This window comes from Chrysemys picta, chromosome 19, assembly GCF_011386835.1.
Source record: "Chrysemys picta bellii isolate R12L10 chromosome 19, ASM1138683v2, whole genome shotgun sequence".
Taxonomy (NCBI): domain Eukaryota; kingdom Metazoa; phylum Chordata; order Testudines; family Emydidae; genus Chrysemys; species Chrysemys picta.
The window spans coordinates 17,709,740-17,734,714 of NC_088809.1; the positions used below are offsets into that span (position 1 = coordinate 17,709,740).

At 38.9% G+C, this 24,975-nt stretch overlaps 1 protein-coding gene across 6 annotated transcripts in view; it reads right to left on the bottom strand.

The window, feature by feature from the left end:
- The window catches only part of RABEP1 (rabaptin, RAB GTPase binding effector protein 1), a 75,561-nt gene that overhangs the window by 17,368 nt on the left and 33,218 nt on the right, over positions 1–24,975 (bottom strand). For 4 of the 6 annotated variants that reach the window (XM_005284412.5, XM_005284414.5, XM_065573340.1 and 1 more), the window contains 9 exons: positions 18,747–18,866; positions 17,979–18,035; positions 13,751–13,886; positions 12,746–12,924; positions 11,626–11,751; positions 6,852–7,319; positions 4,082–4,186; positions 3,137–3,253; positions 331–429 (listed from right to left, as the gene is read on the bottom strand). In XM_005284412.5, coding sequence (XP_005284469.2) covers positions 331–429; positions 3,137–3,253; positions 4,082–4,186; positions 6,852–7,319; positions 11,626–11,751; positions 12,746–12,924; positions 13,751–13,886; positions 17,979–18,035; positions 18,747–18,866 — 1,407 coding nt within the window. The remainder of the gene's footprint in view (positions 1–330; positions 430–3,136; positions 3,254–4,081; positions 4,187–6,851; positions 7,320–11,625; positions 11,752–12,745; positions 12,925–13,750; positions 13,887–17,978; positions 18,036–18,746; positions 18,867–24,975) is intronic. The other 2 variants (XM_005284413.4, XM_065573342.1) reach the window with 1 other exon arrangement.

Genomic DNA, 24,975 nt, shown 5'->3' on the forward strand with positions numbered 1-24,975 from the left:
AGACCAGAGACTCCTGAACCAGAACTTCTCCCAGAAGAGCTTCAACCACAGCAGCTTTTTGCAATGGTGGTGAAGACAAGTGTCAGTGGGGGGATGATCTGCGCAAGTATGGAAGAGACCTTGGTGCAGACCGTGACATTACAAATTGCTTCAGGTTCAGCACTACAGGATTCATAAATATCCTTATGGTAAATGCATGGCTGACGTGGTTAGACAGCAAGATAAACAAACACACCCATTCATTTTCATTTACGTGTTTAAAAATAGTGTATCCGCAATATTGAGCATACAATATTATTGAAAAGGTATTTCAAAGTGAAGTTTCTTTACCATTTGCTCCTGAACACTTCTCTTTGCTTGGGAAAATGCCTGCTGTAATTCACTGAGTAAGGTCTCAGACTCCTGTGATCTAACAATAAGTGAAGATATCTTCCAAAAACCAAAAACAAAGAAAGATATAGTTACGTGTCTGAAACAGATTAAGCAGGTTTTGAGAGAGTATTGAATATCCATCCATTCCCACTTTTCAACCCTCACATGTACTTCAGATATTACAGCTTTATATTCATTCAGACCAGGTTTTGTTTTATTGGCTCAAGCATCACAAGCTCATTATTTGAAAGAGATACTCTAACTCATACAGACAGAATTAAGATGTGTTTTTTTTACAAATAGTATATTAATTCTACTGCAAACTAACAATGAAATAGTAATTAATTCTGATCATACCCAAATGTAGACATTTCAGAGCCAATTAAGGCAGAAAAAAACATAGATCTATTTTTCCAGGGTAGAAAGAATGCTTTCTTTAAAAAAAAAAAAAAGTTTTCAGTGGAATTGCAGTACTTTTTGAAATATAAAATAAGAGATTCAGAATTCTGACTATAAAATAAAATCTTATTCCATGGCTTGTAAAGAAAAAATGCTCATTATTTAGCTTTGATATTCCCTTAAACATAGAGTGAACTGTACTGAAAGCCAGAGTACAAACCATCTAAATTTAATTCCATGCCCAGAAGACTTTGTCCACGGGTTGTTATTTTATTAGTAGGATAAAACATAAAAAAAATCTGATTCCAGGGAAGTAGCACCCAAAATTATGCACACTTTGTTTCTCCATTATTGTACCACAGAAATCAACAGGTCTGCGGCCCTGAGTTTACAGTACTGCACATTACAGGCACAGAAAAAAGTTTAAAAAGTCTATAAATACCAGCCTTATTTCCCATTTTACTACTATTACTATTTGTATTGTGATAGCACCTAAGAGTCCATCAGAGACCAAGTCCCGATTGTGCTAGGGGCTGTACAAATAGAGCAAAAATAATAAAGGGGGAGTTTCAGACTGAAAACTTCCCAATTCAGGTTCTCATGGTAAGAATCAGAAGAGACAGGTATGCATTCTGATCAACTATAGTCATTCCCTGCCCAAACAGATAAGCATTAAATGGGTGTCTCCTTCTCAATTGCATTAGCTACCTGTCAAGTGCTGATAGGTTAAATGGTATGATGGGCTAGATTCACAAAAGGACTTATGCTCCTAAAACCCAGACTCAGGCCCCACTGGGATTCACAAAACTCTTGCTCAGCTGCCTCTGAGCCTTGTCGGTGCTTAAACTCACTCAGCACCTCAATTTTTGCAGTAAAAGTTTCTCAGCACCTATGTTTCTGTCTCTGAGCCGTCTGGACACCAAAGCCCAGTGCGATGCACAAACTAGGGGACGATAGGTGTTCCTCTGCCCAACTCACTTGTGGGGCCCGATAGAGTAAGCACGCTCAGAGCTTGCCTACTGGATCAAGCCCCACAGATAAGCTTACACTAAATTTCCAAGAGGTGGGAAAAATCTCCCTCATAGCTTTTAGCCTGGTGGTTAGGGTACTAACATGGGTACTCCTCTGTGCAAAAACGGTATAGGCACCTAATGCTAAGAGAGGGTTTGCAGCTGAGAATCCCAAACAGAGGGAGGCACCCCCCTCTACCTTGAACTTAGGTGCTTATCTCCAAGAGAGGGGTGGGGCTTAGGAGACATCCCTTGGCTTGGCATCTCCCATTGGCTAGCTTAGGTGAGGAGCTATCTAGCATGCTGGCTTTTGTGAATCCCATTCTGAGGTGTCCATCTCCCCCCATTCATTATGTAGGGAGCTCAGGTGCTGAACTCAGGCTTTGTGAATCTAAGTTAGATGTGGCAATGCCCAGTGTCACCAAGCCCAAGTTTCTCTGTGAATCTAGCTGGAAGTGTATATCCACAAAAGAGATTTAGAAAAGGCTAGGTGCACAGAACCTTAAATTCTTATTTTTTGGATCTTCTACAATGACTCCCTACTCTTAAGAGACTTAAATGCTACTCATTGGGTCAAGGATCTCATCTAAAATAAATTTTTGCAAGCGACCAATGCTAGGTCACCTGCACCCCACGGTGCTCCAGAGTCTAGAAAGTACTACTTATTAAAGGCTCAAAGGGAATTCTAGGTATCTGCAAAATATATATATATATATACACACACACACACACACACACACACACACACACACACACAGAGCTTACGTCAAAGAAGCAGCCACATCCCTAGTGGAATGGCTCTCAAGCCCCCCCTTGAATAGAATATTTGATAAGCTTGCAACAGATGCATCTTATTGATGTATTAAAAAGCCTTTGCTGAAAGAAGAAATCTATATTTTATGGTCCAAAATCTGATAACAAAACAAGTTCATTTTGCAAGTAAACTTAAAGTGAAAGCTGACTTTTTGGCACCCAGTTTGTGAAATATAACCTTAATGTTGAATTAACATGGCTTTAGAAGGACTAACAAAATGCTTCAAGAACAAAGGGGGGTGACGGAAAGAAGGCAGCGATAACTACGTGAACTCACAGAAGTAACATTAAATCTAATATGGGCAACAGAGGAGATACAGATATATGCCAGATGCTTGTATAAGATCATCCTGACAAGGTATCAGTACTCTGTAGTAAAAGCAATCCTGGACATTTTCATTTGAGTAGCTCCTAGAGTAGGGAGTCTGTGCTAATCCTCACAATTAAGACGACTATTTGAAAATTAAGAATTGGAATACAAAAACATTCCTTTTGAAGAATCCACTTCTTTGCTACAGTGAAGCTTTTTTTTTTTTTTTTACCTGAGTAGCGGAGTCTTCACTGCTTTGCTTCATGTAATCTTCCAGCTCCTGTTTATCTTTCATTGTTTTTTCCAGCTGGTCATTGGCCTGCCTCATCATCACCTGCAGCTTTTTCACCTACATGGTTAGACCAAAAGATTGGAAGCAACCTTTCTTTAAAGGGCAAATCTGTTTCCCCAAAACATAAATGTAATGTAAAAACATTCTGAATTTAGAATTGAGAGTCACAAGAGTTCCTTTGCTGTTTTTCTGCAAAACAGCATGCCTTATTGATTAGATCCATAATGGAATATAGAAAGCTATCTTCCAGTGGATCTCTACTACTCAGGATAAGAAAAAGATTCAGTCTTCAGAATCATTAAAGGGTGTCATTCAGACCCGGAATGAAGTCAGAGGGAAGGGCTGACGTCTTAAAAATTCTTCAGTGCGCAGGCAGGGGGGACACATTATAGATGCTTTAGAATTATTTTATGCTGTTGGCACAAAAATTACATATAATCTTTTTGCCTTTGCTGCAGCAATTCTCATGGTGTCAGTAAATACAATAGAATTTATAAAGTGAAAAGCACTTAAGGAATTATTCAGTTCAGCCCAAAAAATCATTACAAGGATATTTCATTCAGGATGACTGCATAATGCAATTTTACTTTTCGGTAGAACACAGGGTCTTTCATTGCATGATAGCGTAGTACTAAGTAATGTGGCATACTACTTGGCAAATATCTAAGTAGTATGCATATGCAAGCATGCATGATTTCATACACAAATTGCAGCAAATTGGATTACAGCACTAAATTGGCATGAGCTTCCCAGAATTCGAAGTAGCTTAACTAAAATCCCTGAAAATAAAGTAAAGAAGATAAAATGGCAGATAGTTAATAGCTACATTCTTGGCTGTTTCTACAGCTGCAATATCTCTGTACAGCCCGGGAAAAAAACCCTTACCTGATCTCTTGTCTCGGCCTCCTGAATCTGGATTCCCTGCAACTGCTTCTCATAATTCGAACACATATCACAGCGTCTTCCCAGCTTGTTTCCTGCATTCTGCACCTGGAGGTCACAAAGATATTACTTGCCATAAAGACTTTAAAAGGAAGGTCTGAGTGATATATAGACTCACTCATGTTGTGCAATCATAGAATGTTGCTGCAGATAAGAGCTATGGGTGTGGAAAATTTCGGGAAGAGACAGGAGCAAAAGTCATGTAGCAGCAGGATTAAATTATTTTATGCCTAAAGAGCAATATAAACAGAAAGGACCCAAAGACAAGTGATCTAAATGGCTAGAGATGGAAAGACTTCGACATGGAGATCACAAAGACAGGGACTGTTAAGTTTAGAAACGAGACCAATAAGAGGGGATGTGAAAGAGATATAAAAGATAAAGAATGGTAGAGAATGAAATAGGAACACTGATTTACTCTTACATAACATCGGGGTAGTCAATAAAAACCAAGAGACAACTAAAAAAAACACTTGCATAGTTAACCTATGAAACACACTTCCACCAGGTAGCACTGAGGCCAAAAGCTTAGCAGGATTTAAAAAAATTAAATTTTTACATGGATAAGAATAATATCAATTTTTTTTTAATTTTACAAAAATTGTACGAAGTATAAACACTTATCCTTCTGGGCATAAGCCTGTGGTCAGGAAGAAACTTCCCTTCTGAACAGGTACCATAATTCCAAGTTTTTCATAATAAATAATACAGTCAAGATTCCCAGCTGGTATAAATTACCATAGCACCCTTGATGGAGCTACACCAATTTACGCCAGGTGAGGATCTGACCCCATGCTTTTTAGGGCGCTTCATAGCAAGACAACATCCTGACACTGAAGAAGTTCATGGGAGCTTTGCCATTGACTTCAGTGGGGCCAAGATTCCACATGTGGTCATTGTAACTCTCAGCAAAACACTATCAGTCAAGGCTCCTTCATGTTTTTTAACAGGCTTGGCTCTATATATGTCCAGCAAGGTGAAGTATGGAGAATGTCCTATTTTCTGAATGGCTTAAAAGAAATTGCAATACACATTTTTTCCAAAAGAATACAACACTTTTGGCATTTTTCTTGTAAATTTATGATCCCCCCCACCAATAACTTTCCCCGCTTTTTGCTATGACATCCAACCAGCTTTAATTAGGGGGGTTTCTGTCACCTTCCTCTGCTGCACCTGTTACTGCTCAATGTCAGATAGGATACTGAACTAGATGGACCTCTATATTGCCATTTTTACATTTTAATGGTTTTATTAGGGATTCAGACTAGTGTTTTAATCAAAGCAATAGCTACAAGTCAGTGCTGTGAATTGGAATCTCATATGTATTTCTCACTCTCCTCACCGCCCACCCAGAGCTGTATTCATAGCTGCCTGAACTGTGGATTATATTCCTGCCTCCAGAATTAAGCGGAAACAGTATTTCTCTCAGAATTCCAAGAAAGGGCTGGAGTAAAATGTCATCCAAATGCCAAGGGAGCAAGAATATGTTCAGAAGGCTATAGAGGACTGGATTCATCCATGAAATCATTATAATGTAGGGTCTCCCTCTACACCACAAAGAAAAGATAATTGCTTTATTGTTGGTGTAGAGAGGTTCTCTTAAGCATGTTATGAATAGCCCTTCTGATTTCTAGTGTCCCAGTAATTCTCACAGGGCGATACTAGGATCACCACTGTAACAATCACTACTGCATCTGCCCTGTTTCTTTCTTCCCATCCTCCTTTTAGCATTCATCTCTTCACTCCTGGCAATCCTTCCTCCTGTGTTTGCTTCGGTCTTGCCTTTTCTTCTCCCCTTTTTGTACTTGCATTTTTACCTTCCTTTCTTCCACTTTATTCCCTCCCATTTCCTCCATTTTAGAGTTTCTTCTTAGCCCGCCCCCCCCCTTTACATTTTAGTCTATGTGGAGATGGTGGGCATAGTTGCTGAGCACAACTGCATTCCGTGACAGGAGAACGCGCCTGGGCTTTGAATTTGTCACCATATACAGTTATTAAAGGAACTGACAGATAGAACTCCCCAAAGTGGCACTTGCCTTGGTCAGCTCACAATGAAACTAACTAGAACTGTAATGTGTCAATTTCAATCTGCTGCATGGGGTCCAGGGAAATCTGTTCCTTACAGGAGCAAGTCCCTGAAAAATGTCTAAAGTTGATTATACTGTAGCCTAACTGGCTACAGCCATTTTGGTCACTCACCTCTAAACTTTGTTTCCTGCATAACCCTTGGTGGACAAGGGGATCAGTGTTAGGCTCACTGTTAGACTTCTTCATCCTGTCCTGCACCACATTTGGCTCTCCCCTCTCCCACATCTCACAGTTGCTTTATATTGTCTTCTCTCCTTTTCATATCTCATCTTTTCTCTATATCTTTTCCCTTACTGCAAGGTCAAAACCACCTTTGAAGCAACAGTCAGATTCCTAAATCAGATCCCGTCTGCAGCCCTTCCAAGTGTAATACACTTTAGGGTTTCATGAAAAAGAAAGTTGACTCTGACTGTTCGTACTCAGGGGAGTCTCCATCTACATCAAGCACGCCTGATGCACAGAACTATCTTCAAATGGAAACTAACCAGGATCACATGAAGCTAGTCAATTTCCTTCTCCAGTTCCTTTGTAGCTGCTGGATTAAATACTACTGCTCCAGAGCAATTCAGAAGCACTGAACACAGAAGCTATACTGAGGCGGGAAGACAAAAGACAGACTACTTACCTCCTTCTGAAGCAGATTCCATTCTGTCTCACTAACTAAGCGGTAACCACTAGGAGACACATAAGCACTCTCTACAACCTGTGTAACGCTGGAGAGAAGGGAAGCAGTCTCTTCTTGCTCTGGTGTCATTGCTTTGATTGCTTTTTCCTGATCTTTGGTTAACATGAATCCACTTGGCATTTGCAGAGACCCAAGGGAGGCAGTATCAAAGTTCTCAGACACTGAATCTGCTCCAACTAGTGGTCCAAAATCAGATTCATCCAGATTCCCAGCAGATTTTGCTTTGTGGTTGTATCCTAAAGTTTTGGACTGTAAAGATCCCGATGTCCCCAGGCTGTCTGTAGACTGTGCTCTCCGAAGTCCATCTTTAAACAGATCATTGTCTGATTTATTGAAAGACTCACCAGAAGATAATAACAAGTCTGTGTCTAATGAATGGACTGATCCATGAGCGCTATTTAAATGTACCTGAAATTGAAAAAAAGGGAAGGTAAGCCAAATTCCTGTCTTTGCACTGGAAGTAACAGCAAAACAAATCGAATACTGGGCGCCAAACATCCGACATGATAGCTACTGATTTAAATTAGCTTTGGTGAGAACATTTGTGACAGCTGAAATTAAGAGTGAAGAGTAAAGATTCAGAACCAAATGGTATACGTAGCTACAGAGTTTTCCCAACATTGTTCTGCTAACAGAGCTCCACTTCCCTAGGAAGTGCACCTCCCTGCCAGCTCACTTAGCAGTGAAAAACAAGCTACACAACATAGTACCATATTGATTATTTACAAAATTCTGCTTATTAGTGAAAGCAAAATTCTACTGCCAGCTAGCACAAACATCTCCTTTTCTAGAGCAAAACTGGGCTTGATATCAACATCACTAACATTTAAAACAATTATTGTGAAATGATTATGAACTAAAGTCAACTGTATAAAAACAGGTGTATGTTTTTTTCCCCCCTTTGCTTGTCGTATACAAAATATCCCTTTGTCCTCCTTGCTCAATATTTTTGTGAGATTTTAATTAAAGAACATGCTTCTCTTCTTAAACTACTGCAACGTATATAAATATATGCATGCATAAAGTAAAGTGGAAAATTGAATAAGGGTGGAATTAAATGTGTGCATGCACTGAGGATTCTAACATCTCTACAAGCCATGTTAGCTTGATTCTCTGATCTACTCCTTAGAGTTGGGAGTCTGTGTATGTATTCTCTTAATCACAAAACCTAGAATTACAATGCTGTTTTCAAAAATATTTTCCAACATTTTGATTATTTCTGCTTTTAATTTAGAGATGTAAAGCAAATAGCATAGAAAAATCAGAGTCTTACTATTTTTTTCATCATTCAGTCTAAATTCTTCTAGGTGTTCTTGGTGTCTGTTCCAGAAATAGCACTTTCTAGGGTTGCCAAGTGGGCTGTCTAAATGGAGGAACTTGTTCCTTCTAACAGTCTGTAAAAGGCTGACTTTTGGTAGTATTCAGGGTTCAGTATAAATTGTACCTATCTAAATTGGGTTTTTATTCAGTAACCCTTAAGGCAAAGGTACATGTGTGCAGATACAGAGCAGTAATTTTTCAGTCCATGGCGTGACTCTTATTCTTTCCTATTTTGAAGAACTGAATAGAAGGCACTGTGTAAATAAGTAGAACTAACCACTGTCATTTAATTCAAATTCTGATTAAAAAAAATCTGTATCTGAACAGAATTTGTAACATGCAAGCTTTAGCTCTAATGCAAATCTGAAATGAAGTTATTGATGGAAACTAAACAGCTTCTTAAATAAAATGGGCATGGTAGGCACTACTATTATGGAACAAAATATGCCATAGCATGAATTATGTTGTAGAGACTCAAGTCCATGTGTTAGGCTTGAAGTATTCTGCTCATGCTGTTAACATAAAACTAGGCAGGAATGGTCAGGATGTAAATTACCTTAATGTTATTACAACTCTTAGAGGAAAGCATTTTATCACCACATTTTTCAACACAAAATTAATCAGTAGTATTCTTAAAGTCGTAATGCAACAATGGTACGTATTTTTAAAACAAAGAATCTCTAAGATTCTTCTGGATAAGGCTCAAATTCTGATCAAGAGAAAAGTCTGTTTGACAGTAAACTGCATCCCTATATGCAAGTTTTTGGAGAACTTCTAACAGTTTTTTTTTACTGATTGATGTTGACGAATATCTTTCTTTTTAAATGTTTTTAAAAATTCCATTTTGAATAATCATCCAAGAGAGTAAAGCTAAAACACTTTAATCTGACTAATAATATTGTTTAGTTTTTTTTCCTGCAAGGACCCTTGCAATAGAGAAAACCTTCGATAGAATTTACATTTCACACATTTAAAAAAAAAAAAAGTCAAATGCTGGCTTTTTTTGCATGTATTGATTCATTATTTAAAGCTTGTCTAAGACTTCCTGAAAAATAGCAGCTTCCTTTTTTACGTTACATTTTGCAGGAAATGCAACACAACACACATGCTTAAAATGGATATGCCTAAAAAGCATGCCTAAAGAGTTTACGCTGTAACCAAGAGGTGGAATTCTGTGTAGGTTACATGTCATTTTAAAAAGATACAGAGAAGGTAACTAGGCGGATGCTACAGTTTGTGCACACAAGCAAATGATCCATGACTTGTAAAGCCTATTAAATGTTCTACAGAAGAGAGCTTACAGCTGAAGTATATCAAATTGTGTGAATGACATGACTGATTTGTAGGAGTCATTACTTTCTGTATGTATCCAAGCAAGCCATACTCTCTACTCAGAGCATAAAATATTTAAGATATTCCAGCAGGCATGACTGCTAATGCTAAATAAATGCAGCTGTTTAAAAAAAAAAAAGGCAGTAGCAAATATTGTGTCCCAGGGAATTAAATTAAAGTAAAGTGTTCATAGACAAATGTTCTTTTCACTGGTTCCCAAATTCTTTAATTGGGGCACACAAATGCTAATGGCCTGCTGTACAGTTTATAAAACAGACTGTGAAAGCTAGCACTCTTATTGGAAGATGTGGGATAAAGCTAAGTCTCAATGATTAGGTTATAGTTGATTTCTCAACCAATTCCAAGGCATCATTACAAAAAACTGAAAAAAATCACTGACTCTTTCTCTTACTAAACAGTCTTCTAGAACCCACGCCTTGTAGCATCCAATAGAGAAATGCATTCAAGCCAGCACACAAGGGGGAAAGTAGATTAAGGACCTGCATTCAATTTTAGACCGACCAAGACAAGGAAATTCAAATTTAAATTTGTTTATCCTTAACTCATCACATCAAATCGAGGCCTTGCAAGTAATCTGAGAACAGTAATGATCCCAAACCACGTGTGCACTGCAGTGTTTATTCATAACAATTTGGTTTAAGGCAAAGTGAATTTGATAATTTTGTAGTTTAAAGTCAATTCTTTAAATTACATTTTTATATATGTTTATTTTTAATTATTTTAAAAACAAGTTTGTTAACAGCAAAAAGGGCTACTGAACTGCTGGTGAATAGCAATACTTCTGTGATGGCAAAAGTGCAAATTATCAAATACTACTGACAATTTAAAAAAGAAAGATGACTGTGACTTCATTATGACAGCCCCGGGTGTCTTGCATGGCAGAAAGGTCTGAAACGTCTGTCTGCATTTTAGACTAGTTTGGGATGTGTATTTTACATTTTGTATATGGTTATCAAATCAGCAGATTGTTAAACACTGTAAAGGTATATTAAACTCTCTCTCTCTCAAAATTCTCAGGCCTATGTTCTCTCAAAGCATGTGCAAGGCCATGCAAAGTCCCAAATCTATTTTTCAGGGCTTACATATAAGCTTTTACAGCATGGAACAAAGGTTTTTTTTAAGCAAAAATGTATCCTCACTAAGCTGCACATCCAAAAAATGAATGGTCAGGGAATCAGAGAGACTAAAGAAACGCTTAAAGAAAAAATGCATTTCAACTAGCCAAGTTTTATATTGTTTCTAAATTTCAAGTTGCGTATTCAATTTTACTTGCTTTTCACAAATGAACAATTGAGGCAATTTCAAATATTATTTCACGCTTCACAAAATGCACAGTAATAGTATAATTTACACAGTATATACCAAAAAAAATGGATTGTTGTCAATGGTATCTCTCTTCTTTGGCAGTTCTAACGGGCTACTTAATACTGGGATACCCAGCTCAAGAAGACGCAACGAAACTTCAGTGCAGAGTCCTAGCTTCTGGATTGGATAGAGCAGCTTCCCTTTGGCTGCTAAAAACATGGGAACAGATCCTCAACTTGGGAAAATTGTTGTAGCTCAACTGAAGTTAATGGAGCCATGACATTTTACACCATCTGAAGATCTGTCTCAATTATTAGTTTATGGCCAAAGACAAATTTGATTGATACAAAATTAGCATGAAATTCACCAGGTACCAGTTAGCATGACAGAGAGAGGAAAATCTCATATGTCATAATTTTGCTGGTTTTTAATGCAGAAGGCCTTAGACAGAGGATGGTCAGAAGTACAGGTTCTGATGCACACTTTCTAATTTTAATAATGTAATACAGTTCTGTTATACTGAAAATACAAAAAGTTATAATTCTAAAAAGCTTATCCATTGGAAGAGTCGTAGTTCAGTATTTATTCAAACAAATGCTATTCAAAAATAGTCACCATTTAGTAGGAATTATAGCCAGCAGAGGATAAACAAATACATACTTATCAAGGGTGCTTACTGAACACCTTGGGAAATGCATACTGTACAAAGTTGTTCTGAACTACTCATTTGTTTTACCTCTTCATTAAGGAACTGTGTAAGGGATTCTTCATGGGTTAGAGAGCATATTACTTTTGTTTCATCATCTGGATCTTGTTGTTTCTGTTTCTTCCCTTTGCTAAGTCGCTGCTGTTCATCGTCTTCCTAGAAGCAAGTTGTAAACAAAAAAGCATTTAAACAGGATTCATTTCTGGCTTATTCCACAGGAATCTGAACTTGGTGGTCATCACATGAACTCCCCTAATAAATCAAACTGCAGAGGGAAGGTAACTGGGAGGGACACTGATGGGAGAAAAACAAATATCACTTTTACAAGAGAAAGCTTCTACTTTAGCTCAGTGTGGCACCATATACCTCTCTCACTACTGGTGGCTGATTCATGGATCCACAGTGAGCTTTGTTCCAAAAGGAATTGCTTATTTACTTCCCTTCTTATGTCAAGTACCATGAAACAGGTAAAAACCCAAAACTGCTTAAGCTGGTTATCCTATGGAACTTGCTAGCAACATGCCTGTACACACTGAATGGTCCCAACTCCATTAACAAAAGCATGGAAATCAGAACAAAACTAGATGAAATTAACCTCTTTAGGCGCATTGAAAAATGCAAAGAAACCATACAAGATGACAAACATCAAGGAATTTTTTTTTTTTTTTTAAATTGTGATCTTGAAGCACACACAAAATCCTCAGCATAAGAAAATTTAACCTTTCTTTCTAGTAGCACTTGCAACAAAGTCCTTTTAATTTATTCAGGGGCCAATCACTGTTTAGAAAAAATACAAGGCTATCAAAACCTGCCATTCCAATTTCCTTGACCCAGGCCTTGGATACTGGAGGTGACTCCCAAGCTTAATCTCAAGCCACTCTTACATTTCCATGTAATGAACTTGACAGCATTGCCACACAACTATACCCGTATACTGGTATGCCAGTATTTATCTATCAGTTTTTCAGAAACTTAGACAGAACCTTTTAATAATTTCTTAGAAGGTGTAACTAATATATTTTACAAAGTATAGCCTAAATTAAGAGCCAAAATCATGTGTTCTCCTGTCCACAGATTGTACATTTAATAACTATTATATCATATTAACTCAACAATGTCACACTATAAATAGAGTGAAGACACAAGAAACCTGATCCTTCTTTTTCAGTTCTTCAACTTGTCGGAGCTGTTCAGAGGTCAGAACGATTTCCATACGTTGCATGTCCCTCATCAACAAACGCTGAGACTCCAAGAACTGGTCATTGGCCCTCTGCCAGGTATGTTTCAATTGGTTATGCTGCTGTCGCTCTTGGTCTAACAGATGGCAGACTATTCAGAAAGCAAAAAGTTTATTCTTAATTGGATTGTAATGGTTGACCATTTTACTTTTCTCCAGACAGTCTTGGGAATTAAAGTAACTGTTAGGACTCTATGCAGAAAATAAATTAATCTGAGTTTAATAATTGAAACCTATTAGGCTTTCTAAAGTCCCAAGAGTTGATAGGGTTAGAGGCATGAGTTACTAACAATAATATTCTTAACTAGGACACATTATTTCAATGCCCAGAAGCTGAAGAATGATAGGAATTTATCATAAGCAAAATTACGAATGCAATCTGTCTCAGGAGTTCATTTATTTCAAAGGAAAATTTGCCTCTTCATACTCCTTTTTAGTGGTATTACATGGTATTTGCAGTTGCACATGAGCACAAATGTGCACGTAGGCATACATCCTCCTTTCCCATTATTCACACAACTCTGACATAAGAGTGTATGCTGATTAGAGTTGGGATCATGCCCTTTTGAGTTTCAACAGTCCTTGGCATACTGTGTTACTAGAAACACATATTACTGTTACTAATAATTCTACCCAGGGATACCAGAAAAATCAGGATAACAATGAGAGCAAAGGCTGTGATACCATCAGAGCCTAGTACAAGTTCAACAAGTACAAGTGAAAATAAGTGGATCACCCACTGCAAATATATGGAACAGTATTAGAATCATTTGTTGGGTAGAAACTTCAAGTGCCTTAGTGTTTAAAATATTTGGTCAGTAAGCCAAGATAAGAAACCAAGAGAAAAAGCTTTGTCTACATTGTCTTCCAAATCTTTAGCGTAGGCAAAAGTCAGACTGACTGCTGTTATGTAGTTACCTTCATGAAGTTCTTTCCGTAATTTCTCAGCATCTTCTTGCAAGACTGATTTCTGAGTATTCAGAACAGCCACATACATCTCTAAATCTGTCCTACATGACTTCTCAGCTTCCAGGTAATGGTTCAGTTCTTTAACCTGAGGAAGGTAAGTGAAGCGGGGGGGGGGAGGGAGGGCATAACAATTTAGCGTTACAATTATAGAGATTTCATTTTTGTTATATATTACTGTATTGACTGTTGTGATTATGTGTAGTTGATGAGCTCAACTTTATTTATAGGAATAACAAATAACTGACAATCTATTGTGCAAGGACAATACATATTTAGATCATTATGTAAATTAGTTCCTCATTTATGTTCAGAGTATATAAGTATATAGTTAGAGATTTGGCAGGTAGCACTGAACCATGATGGCAACTTTGAGTATTTACATGCTGACTACAGTGACTCCAGAGTATCCCTACTAAAATCATGTATTGAGTCCTTGTATTTTGACATCCCCAGACAGTTAATTTATCTTTAAATAGCAAAAGCAAGCAGATCATTAACAGTTTAAATGCTTTCCAGTAACACTGTTTTGGCAGCCAGGAGTAGGAACATATTACTGATCAGGAACATCTTATGCTGCATTTACATTCATAATGCTAAGGGCATATTAGTAGCGTGCCAAGAGCCGGAAGGCTACATGTGCATATAAGTATATATAAATGCTAGAATAAGAAATATATGCAGCCATATTATAAAGCTTGTACTTCTTTGCTACATCTAGACAATAGAAATTGAGTACAATGGCAAAATCCTGCAGTTACACAGAAAGGACAGCTGGCGGCCACCTTTCAAGATCTTGTCGTTTACATCCGGTCCCAAAGCCACACACTGTCCATAGCTGAAGCAGAACAGCTGAAATTCAAAAGGGGACAAGTTCTCCGAACGTATTTTGAAATAAAAATAATAATGGCTACAAGAGTCTCTAGTAAAGAATAAAATTGTCAGACACATAGATAGATGAACATAATCTGTTGGGGAAGAGTCAACATGGTTTTTGTAAAGGGAAATCATGTCTCACCAATCTACTAGAATTCTTTGAGGGGGTCAACAAGCATGTGGACAAGGGGGATTCAGTGGATATAGTGTACTTAGAGTTTCAGAAAGCCTTTGAGAAGGTCCCTCACAAAAAGCTCTTAAGCAAAGTAAGCTGTCATGGGATAAGAGGGAAGGTCCTCTCTTGGATTGGTAACTGGTTAAAAGATAGGAAACAAAGGGTAGGAATAAATGGAAAGCAGTAAATAGTGGTGTCCCCCAGGGGTCTATACTGGGGGCCCAGTCCTATTCAACATATTCATAAATGATCCGGAAAAAGGGGTAAATAGTGAATGGCAAAATTTGCAGATGATACAAAACTACTCAAGATAGTTCAGTCTCAAGAAGACTGAAGAACTACAAAAGGATCTCACAAAACTGGGTGCCTGGGCAACAAAATGACAGATGAAATTCAATGTTGATAAATGCAAAATAATGCACATTGGAAAACATAATCCCAACTATACGTATAAAATGATGGGGTGTAAATTAGCTGTTACCACTCTAGAAAGATCTTGGAGTCATTGTGGATAGTTCTCTGAAAACATCCACTCAATGTGCAGCAGCAGTCATAAAAGTGAACAGAATGTTGGGAATCATTAAGAAAGGGATAGATAATAAGACAGAAACTATCATATTGCCTCTGTATAAATCCATGGTACCACCCACATCTTGAATACTGCGTGCAGATGTGGTCGTCCCATCTCAAAAAAGATATATTGGAATTGGAAAAGGTTCAGAAAAGGGCAACAAAAATTATTAGGGGTATGGAACATCTTCCATATGAGGAGCGATTAATAAGACTGGGACTTTTCAGCTTGGAAAATAAATGACTAAGGGAGGATAGGATAGAGGTCTATAAAATCAAAACTGGTGTGGAGAAAGTATAAATAAGGAAGTGTTATTTACTCCTCATAACACAAGAACTAGGGTCACCAAATAAAATTAATAGGCAGGAGATTTAAAACAAACAAAAGGAAGTATTTTTTCCACACAACACACAGTCAACCTGTGGAACTCCTTGCCAGAGGATGTTGTGAAGGCCAAGACTATAACAGGGCTCAAAAAAGAACTTGATAAATTCATGGAGGATAGGTCCATCAGTGGCTATTAGCCAGGATGGGCAGGGATGATGCCCCTAGCCTCTGTTTGCCAGAAGCTGGGAATGGGCAACAGGGGATGGATCACTTGATGATTACCTGTTCTGTTCATTCCCTCTGGGGCACCTGGCATTGGCCACTGTTGGAATACAGGATACTGGGCTAGATGGACCTTTGGTTTGACTCAGTATGGTCGTTCTTATGTTCTCTGCTGTGCCATACGAGAAGGGTCTTGTGGTCACTTAGTCTGTGCCTCCATATCCCCCCCCCCCCCCCCCACACACACACACACACCCTACAAAATAGGGAAAAATTTGTACTTCCCTAACTCACAAAACGTGTTGTATTAATATAGGTGGAATATATGGGTCAAAGGTATTAATATAACCCAGTCACTGTTTAATATTAAACAGTGTTAAGCAAGGTTCTGGGTCTGGTATACAGTTTGCTTTGTACCATGACATATACACCATTAAAATAATAAATTATTACAACTGTAGTTTAAATTCATCAGGATTTGTGAGGCAAGCAGATACCAAGGGTGGGACCATATGTAAAAAGTACCTAAGAATAGCAGACAATGAACTAAGCAGTCATAAGTCTTTGATTTCTTATGAAAACTATAGCATCCTAACACAACAACATGAAATCAAAACTACCAGACAACTCTGGAGGGGTTCCCAGGAGCTTACCCCGATCGTCCACAACTTTAGGTGTAACACCATGACATGACATGGAAGTCATGACAGATGCCCAGAAGTACAGTTCCAAGATCACCTTCCTGCTGCAACAGACCATAAATGTTGGGGCCACATTTTCGCACACTAGGATGCAAATAACTCCCACTGACTTTGGTAAGGGTTACTCAATCTGTGGGGTGGGAAATAGAACTCCTGGAAGATTGACATGGGGAGGGGTGGAAAAGCAGGAGACAGAGACTGCTCTCACTGATTGACTCCTGCCTGAAAAGCATACAAATTTGGGAAAACAGTTGTGTGAGCTCCCAGATAGATCTGAGGGACTTCAACAGGCCAAAAAACCAAAACCAAACGATCACTCGCTATATACCATCTGGCAAGGCTCAGGCCAACCTAGCGCCTAAATAATACTTTGCACCTTATGAACAATAGAAATTGATGAAATTAAAACTAAAACTTCAACATATTTGTGAGGCAAGTAAGTGGAGGCAAGGGATCAAAGAGTCAGAGAAGTATGTCTGGCAAGGACTTACTTGCTATGCAAGACAAACTGCAATCCTTCCTGATGGTGCAAGAAGGATGACTGAAACATCCAATACGTGAACTTTAGATGGACAAAATGTTGGAGCTGAACAACAGCATTAAAGATCTAAGTCAGCATTAATGGTGTCAACTATCACCTCATTTGGTGGGAAATACTTTACAAAATGAAACCCATCATAAAAAAAAAAACCCACACCACACAGTTACAAGTTTTACAAAATTCAGGCTCGTGTACCTATTTTGTGGGTATCCCACTAGGAGAGAGACAGATTCCTGTAACATTGATGAAGTTGCTACCAAAATTGCTCATCCTGAATAATGTAGATGATCAATTATGTTTAGACAGAAGCTACTGAATACTTGTAAAAGAACAGGATGAAAAGAATAATTCCAGATACTACTATCATAATCTTTATGAAGAAAGTCCTGACAACTTTGGAAAACAAGAATTTATAAGAGGGAGAGGAATGGATTCACGTTTTCCCTGACTTCAGTCTAACAATGCAAATCAAGAGTGAGGCACTAAGGGGAAAAAGCAGAATCTTATTCCCAGACAAAAAACAAAAATCATCTTCTGGATGAGAAGCCTGTAAACTGGAAAGAATCCGCGAGGAACATGAGGAAGAGAAACACAAATCACTGATGAGTATGGTCTGCCAGTCAGACTGGTGTGCTTTTTCCCCCTCTTCAAGAAAAAGAAAAAAAAAAAAAAAAAGATGTAGATTGTTCTGTATGTGAGGGACATCCATTAGCCTTTGAAATGGATGTATACTGTAAGTTTGCAAGGCAGGCTAATACTTTACTTACCTTTCTTGTAGCTCCTGAATACTCTGGATCTTTTGGGAATTTCAGTATATTTGATTTCTAAGATGGAAAAACAGATGCTTCAATTGCCACCTTCCCCTCCCCATAAACAGTAGACAAAACGCAGCTAATCTGTGGCAATATAGGGCTCGTTTCTTTATTCCCTTTGGCTGATTTTTTTTTAGAAAATTGGGTTAAACATGTCTTCTAGCCTAATGGATGGAGCAAAAATTTTGGATAAGTAAAGCTTTATAGAAAAAATGCTAGAAGTTGCTGCTAAGAGATCAATGTAAGATGTAACAAAATTCTAAGAAAGTGAATCTAGCAACCTCTGGAGGGGAAGCCCCAGTTCTAGAAGAGTAAAAACACCGATTACAAAACTTCCTTTGTGGCTTTAAATGGCCTAGAATGTAGTGACACCTAATTGCTTGAGAGGACAGACTATATCTACCTATACGGAGCTTTATTACGGATATTTCTGACCATCTAAACTACATGAGCTCAGCTTTAAGCATGAATCATGTTTACACGTTACCAGATCCTCAAAATAGAAACACAGCTTAATATGTATAGTCTAGATAAATAGTATAGTTTTATTTGCAAGACAAGGGCAGACACTTAAATTGTTCATTTCCCACTTCACATTACATCTTTATTTGTGTATCTGACGCAAAGTTTGCAATCAGTGGTTTGTATCAATAAAACTGCCATAATGCAAGATGCACATTCTCTCTGCAGATATAGATTAAAATGGTTAGAATTTCACCTCACCTTTGAAGCCTCCTGTTCTTTTATCTTTTCTTCAGCTTCTGTTAGTTTTTCCTTTAAAACTGCGATCTCTTTCTCCATAGGCATCACGACTGAACGAAGTTTCTCAGCATCCTCTTGGGCCTGAAATCAGTTGGTAATGTGTTAATGCAACATATTACTTTGCAATAAAAACAAAAAGTCGTCTTCCACAAGAGAAATGAACAAAACCGATATGCCAAAAATCAAACCACACTTTTGCTTATAATATTTGTTATATTACTTATATATTTAGCTAGTCCCAAGTGTTCTCTAGGATAAAATAAAATTCGTCCCATTCGTTGAAAGCAATGTAATTGGCCAAATTCATCCATGGATGTACATGTGTCTGCTTTTACAGGAGAAAGCTAGTACATCTTTCCCCTTCCTAACTAGAACGATCATGAGTTTTAAAACATGTACATAGAGTTATTCTGTATTTAAAAAGCGTAGCCTTTTCACCAACATGATGCTAGGTAGAATACAGAGAGAAAGGGACAAAGATCATGCAATTGCAACACAAAGTTAGTTACTGACTATTGGCTTACTGACTCTGGAGGTTCGAAAGGCGCAGGTAACATACAGTAATACTGTATAACTGTTTCATGGGCTTTGGAAGGCTACTTTTAGATTTAAAGAATTATTGATAAAGCATCAAGCAATTTTCAGTGTTACCATACTATGTATTTCAAAATCGGATAAACAAAGCTGTCAAAAACATGGCTTTTTTTTCAGTTAGTGCTGAAAAAATTAAAAAATAGGATGAGAGAATGAAAAGACTCCTATGAGAAAAGCAGGAAGAGGAGGAAAAAGAGAGCCAGGTAAAAAAATAGTAAGAATTAAAATAGGACAATGCAGTAAGTACTCAAATTCAGAAGTATGTAGGTTGGAAGCTGGCCTTGATATCCCGACATCTGACATTTTTTCAAGTGTGTACTGGAGCCTTTCCAAGTTACAAAAAGTGAATGCTCCAGCAGAATCAGCAGCAATTATTCAATGGAATTCTTCAGACTCAAAAATTCATAAGTAACAATATAGAGCTATTGTTTAAGCTGGAAAAAAAATCTAGCTGCACCATTTATTTTTGGTTTCTGTTTATGGATTGGAACCTCTTTTTTCCCTCTAGCTTCTGTTGGAGGAGGTTGGCATAAGGATAAACAAGAACTGCAATTCAAAAGAAAAGCTTCAAAGAGAACATTTCATGTAGCAGTAGATGTTACCAGCCAAGGCAGCACTAGCACTGACCAAATTCCTGTTTTCTGGTCAATCTGCCGACAAACACTTGTTTTGAACACAACTTCCAATTATGAAGATAGCTAATGAAATATCCTAATTGTTTTAAAATATGTTTTGGCATGTTCTCTTTTGAAAGAAGATGCCAATTCCTTCATGCTTCGCTCATTTCTAATGCACCTTGCCACTGCCATTTCTGCCTGTCTAAACAAACAAATCTGTAAGAATGAGAAACCACCTCCACAAAGCATAGTAAGTTCACTGCCTACAAGGAGGAACTGGCAATGTGTAGTAGATATGCCTCACTGGCACACAACAGTCAGCCTAGCAATTAAGTTCTTCAAACACCAGGAGCAGGAGTTGAAACTCCAAAGCTGCTTTGCTGAAGATTTCTCTCAATTGTACTGTTCAGTGGATCTGAAACCCCCACAGCTGCTCACTACAGCCTATATTAAGAGACAATCTAAATTTTTTCAGGACTTTAATAACTTCTCTAACAATCTCTTTTCCAACTACTACTAGCATCTCCAACAGCCTTTCATTGCAAGTTTTAATTTCTCATGGCTGAGTCCTGAACACAAAGTAAAGGACAATTTTAATCTCTACTGCTGTACCTGGTGAGTTCAGTAAAAGAGCAAGGGAGGTCAGCGAAAGCAAAACTGGACTGTTCAGCAGCAATCAAGTGGAAAGATAGAAAGTGATATGTAAATTTCAATGGGATTGATTTTGCTACAGTTTTTCCCTTCTCTGTGGTTAGAAATAAGCATTTAGGCTCAGAATTAAAGTGTGCGTAAGATACATATAAAGGTCACTTCAACACTGTAATACTGAACTGTGCATTCCAGGATTGTCTAACTTGCTTGGTCATTGGTCTCCTTTCCACATCTGCAACTACTATAAACTGAGGCAAAGCCTAATCCTGGGTGTCCTAGAGAAGGCTGAAGGTCCTACTCAATTCTTATTAAAAATACAGTACCTAGCCTGTGGGAGAAGTTTGCTTTCAGGGAGTGCATTCTGTTCTTCAGTATTTATTAGACACCACGAGAAAGAATGCTCTGCAAGGCTCATGCAGGTATAACTTCATAGAGTTTAAGGCCAGAAGGGACCATTAAATCATCTAGTTTGACCTTTCGTACAAAACAGGTCATTAAATTTCACCCAGCTATCTCTGTATTGAGCCGAATAGCTTGTGCTTGGCTAGAGCATATCTTCCAGAAAGGTATTCAATCTTGATTTGAGGACATGGAGACATGGAAAAGCCACCACTTCCCTTGGCAGTTTGTTAAAAATTTGGGACTAATTTCTAACGTGAATTTCACTTCAGCTTCCAACCACTGGTTTTTATTATACTTTTCTCCGCTAGACTGAAGAACCCATTAGTACCTGGTATTTTCTCCCCAAAAGAGTATTTTTACAAAAGAGTAATCAAGCCACCACTCGATCTTCATTTTGATAAGCTAAACAGACTGAGCTCTTTAAGTCTCCCACTACCAGGCATTTTTCCCAGCCCTTGAACTTTTTTGTGGGGTTTTTTTCCTGCACCATCTCAACTTTCTGAACATCTTTTAAAAAATGTTGATACCAGAACTGGATGCAGTATTCCAATATTGGTCTCATCAATGCCATATACATAGGTATATGCCACAGCACTGCACTGGGATCCCATGTTCAGTTGCTATGACACCCAATTGCTTTCCAGAGTCACTGCTTTCCAGGATACAGTCCACCATTCTCTCTAGGTAAGGACTACATTCCTTGTTCCTAATGAATAACTTTGCATGGGCTGTATAAACACATTTTATTTGAATGGGTCCAAGTTTACCAAGTGATCCATGTTGTTCTGTATGACTGTTCTATCCTCATCATTATCATTCCACCAATCTTTATCTTTCTTTATTTTATCAGCAGTGATTTTACACTGACTTCCAGATCATTGATGAAACATTGGGCCTAGTACTGATTTTACACTTAATGTAAAATAATGGCAAAGTTGATATGGGGATTCAATTAATAAAAAAAGAAAATTTAAGGATGGAATATAATTAATACCAGTGAACTTGGTTGGAATGGTCACACTGAATATAAACCAGGTCATGATCACTGGTCCCTAGGCAACCATGAATTTACAGTCCAGTGATGGATTCATCTTTATCTGTCATAATGAGGTCCAAACTAGAGTTACCTCATTTTGGTGCAATATGTTTGTGTTAGAAAATGTATACCTTTTAGAAACTCTAACTGTAGGAGACCTCAAGCATACCTCCAAAACTGAAGTCCCACATACCACCACAAATTTTTCTTTCCACACATTAGAGACAAATTCTGAAGGAGTAACTCATCTTGTCCTCCAGTTTGATTCGGTAGTCTGTAGCAGATCCCCACCAGTATCCCCTACTGGGTTTTATTAGTTAGAACACTGATCCCCATGCATTCAAAATCCTATGGTTCTGAGTTATTAATGACTCTAAAACAGGTAACGGTGTCTTTAATGTAGAGTACCAAGCTCTCACAATCTCTTTTTACCCACTCTATCCTTCCTACCAACATGATAACAAGTGACCCCAATCGAGCACTGCTACTGAAAATCTCCGAATTGCAGTGCAAGGACACACCGACACCTGAAGTGGAGCACCCAAAGTGACACACATCTCAAAGAACCCTCGTTACTACATAAGGTGAGTAACTTCCTCTTTTAACGTTCTAATCATGCAAGTTATCTCAGCAGGTTTCAGTAATGTCAATTACATCAAATTTCTTAATGATAATTTTTGAATTCCCGTACTTGTTACTCAGACTCTTAGTGCTGGTATATAAGCAACTGAAAAATGTCTTCTCTTCACATTCTTTGCCACATCGGTTCAATTTATTCGCAAAACGCTGAGTTTGAATCACACCAACTGATCTTCAGATGGTGAATAAGCGATGTGAGATGATAATCTTAGGAAAAAAAGATCTTGTGGTGAAATCTCCCACTCACTTAAATGGTCCCAAAAATTCACCCTAGGCTTTTTATGCAAATCTATTTAAGAGAAGAAAATGAATGAACCCTTCCAAATTTCTGACACAGTCTGAATTATTTCTAATACTTTTTCCCCCCTCCCAAAAAAGTTTTCCATCAGATATCAGCTACTTTTTTAAAAAAAGGAAAAAAGTCTGAAAGACCTCACACAAACAGAAGGGAATAGGAAAAAATGTATCTGTGCTTGCCTGAAAATTTCCTTTGGAGTAATAAGGTCCTCAGATCCATTACAATTGGCACTTAAACATATTTGCAGCTGGGGGCAGAATAAGACCCGTCAGGTACTGGCAGCAGGGGAATGCCCCGCTCTCTGAAATTCCCTCCAGCTGAGAACTTCCACAGCCAAGATCACTCATATTTATGTTCCTAAATTACAGATTTTGTTAACTATACTTTGAAGGGGTGGGGAAGAAAACAGCTTCCTCTACTGCAAAGCATGGTAACTGCTACTCCTTGGATGTCAATTTCCATCTCTATTCTGGATGACTGTTTATCTCCAAAGTGAGCTGGAGCTGTGGATCTTATTACTTATAGTAAGGAAAATTTTCAGGTAAGCACAGATTTTTCCCATTCTTCTTTGCGCTAAAGTCCTCAGAACCATTACAAGAGGATTTTCTTAGCAGTGTGCCCTGAACGTGGGAAGCAGGATTATCCTTTAAATATGGATATCCAAAAGGGGAGGCAAGGGGGCTTCCTGGACCTGAGAGGGGCCCAGCCCCTAGGAGCACATGCAGTGACGGTGACTGGGGGGCGAGGGGGAGAAGAGAGCTCGGGGGGGGGGGGGGGGGACGACTGTGGAGTTCTCCTCTCTGGCCCCAGCCCCGGGGCAGCCTGCCTGCACCCCAACCTCCTCATCCCTAGCCCCACCTCACCCCAGAGCCCACACCCCCAGCCCTCTGCCCTAGTCCTGAGTCTCTCCCACATCCCAACCCCCTTCCTGGACCTGAGCCCCTCCCACACCCCAAGCCCCTTATCCCCAGCCCTCACCCCCCCACACACACTCCAAACCCCTCAGCCCCACCCCAGTAATTTTGTTATGTGCACCAATATGTGGAGGGGACGGGGGGGGGGAAGATGGGGGACGACATGACTTGGATCATTCTGGGCACCACTAAAAATTATACAAACTTGCTGCCCCTGCCTAGAAACTCTACCCTTTTTTATTGCATGGAACCACATGGACCAGATAGGTCTGCATTTTCCCTGAAGTTCTCAGCCTGGGATATGAGAAAGGATCACCAGGAGTGGGGGACCATTAGAGGTGGCAGCAAAGACCCTTTACTGCACTTTGGGAGGAGGCAGCAGTGGCTGAGCTCTGCAGTCAGAGATGTGGTTGCTGGTGTGAGCTATAAGGGCTCAGTAGTGATCTTCCATCTAGCACACTGCCCTATGGCTTCACTCCTGTCCTGGAGATGGGGGAGATCCTGAGCCATTTCTTTTCCATTATGCCTGACTCCTATCCTGCTCAGGAAGGGGGCCAAGACAACCCCACCCAAACCAGGCTGTGAAGGAAACTGCACTCTGCTCACAGAGCCAGCCAAGCACCCCAGTGAGACACTCGAGAGTGAGCCAGGAGGGAGAAGTGCAGAACACAGACCTTTGCTCTTGCCTTTGGCTGTTCTCGGACTAACTCTCTCCCTGAATCCTGCAGAGGCACCAACTGCTGAAAACACCTCAAAAAATGCAACCCTGCGACCCAATCACACTATCAAGCCAAATTATTCACCTAAAATTTAAAATAAAGTTTGGAACTTCCCTCAGAAAGCTCTACAGCGGGGAGTTCTGGTGTAGTCACCTGCTGCAGGGGAGGCAGAAAAAACTGGAAGGAAAGAACTTCAGGCAGCAAGGCTGGCAGTGAATGACAGATGTGGTTTTACCCCCAAGCTGCAAATAGGCCAAAGCGCGTATTGTAATGGATCTGTGGACCTCAGCATGAAGAAGAAACCGCGCCTCTCTAGAAGA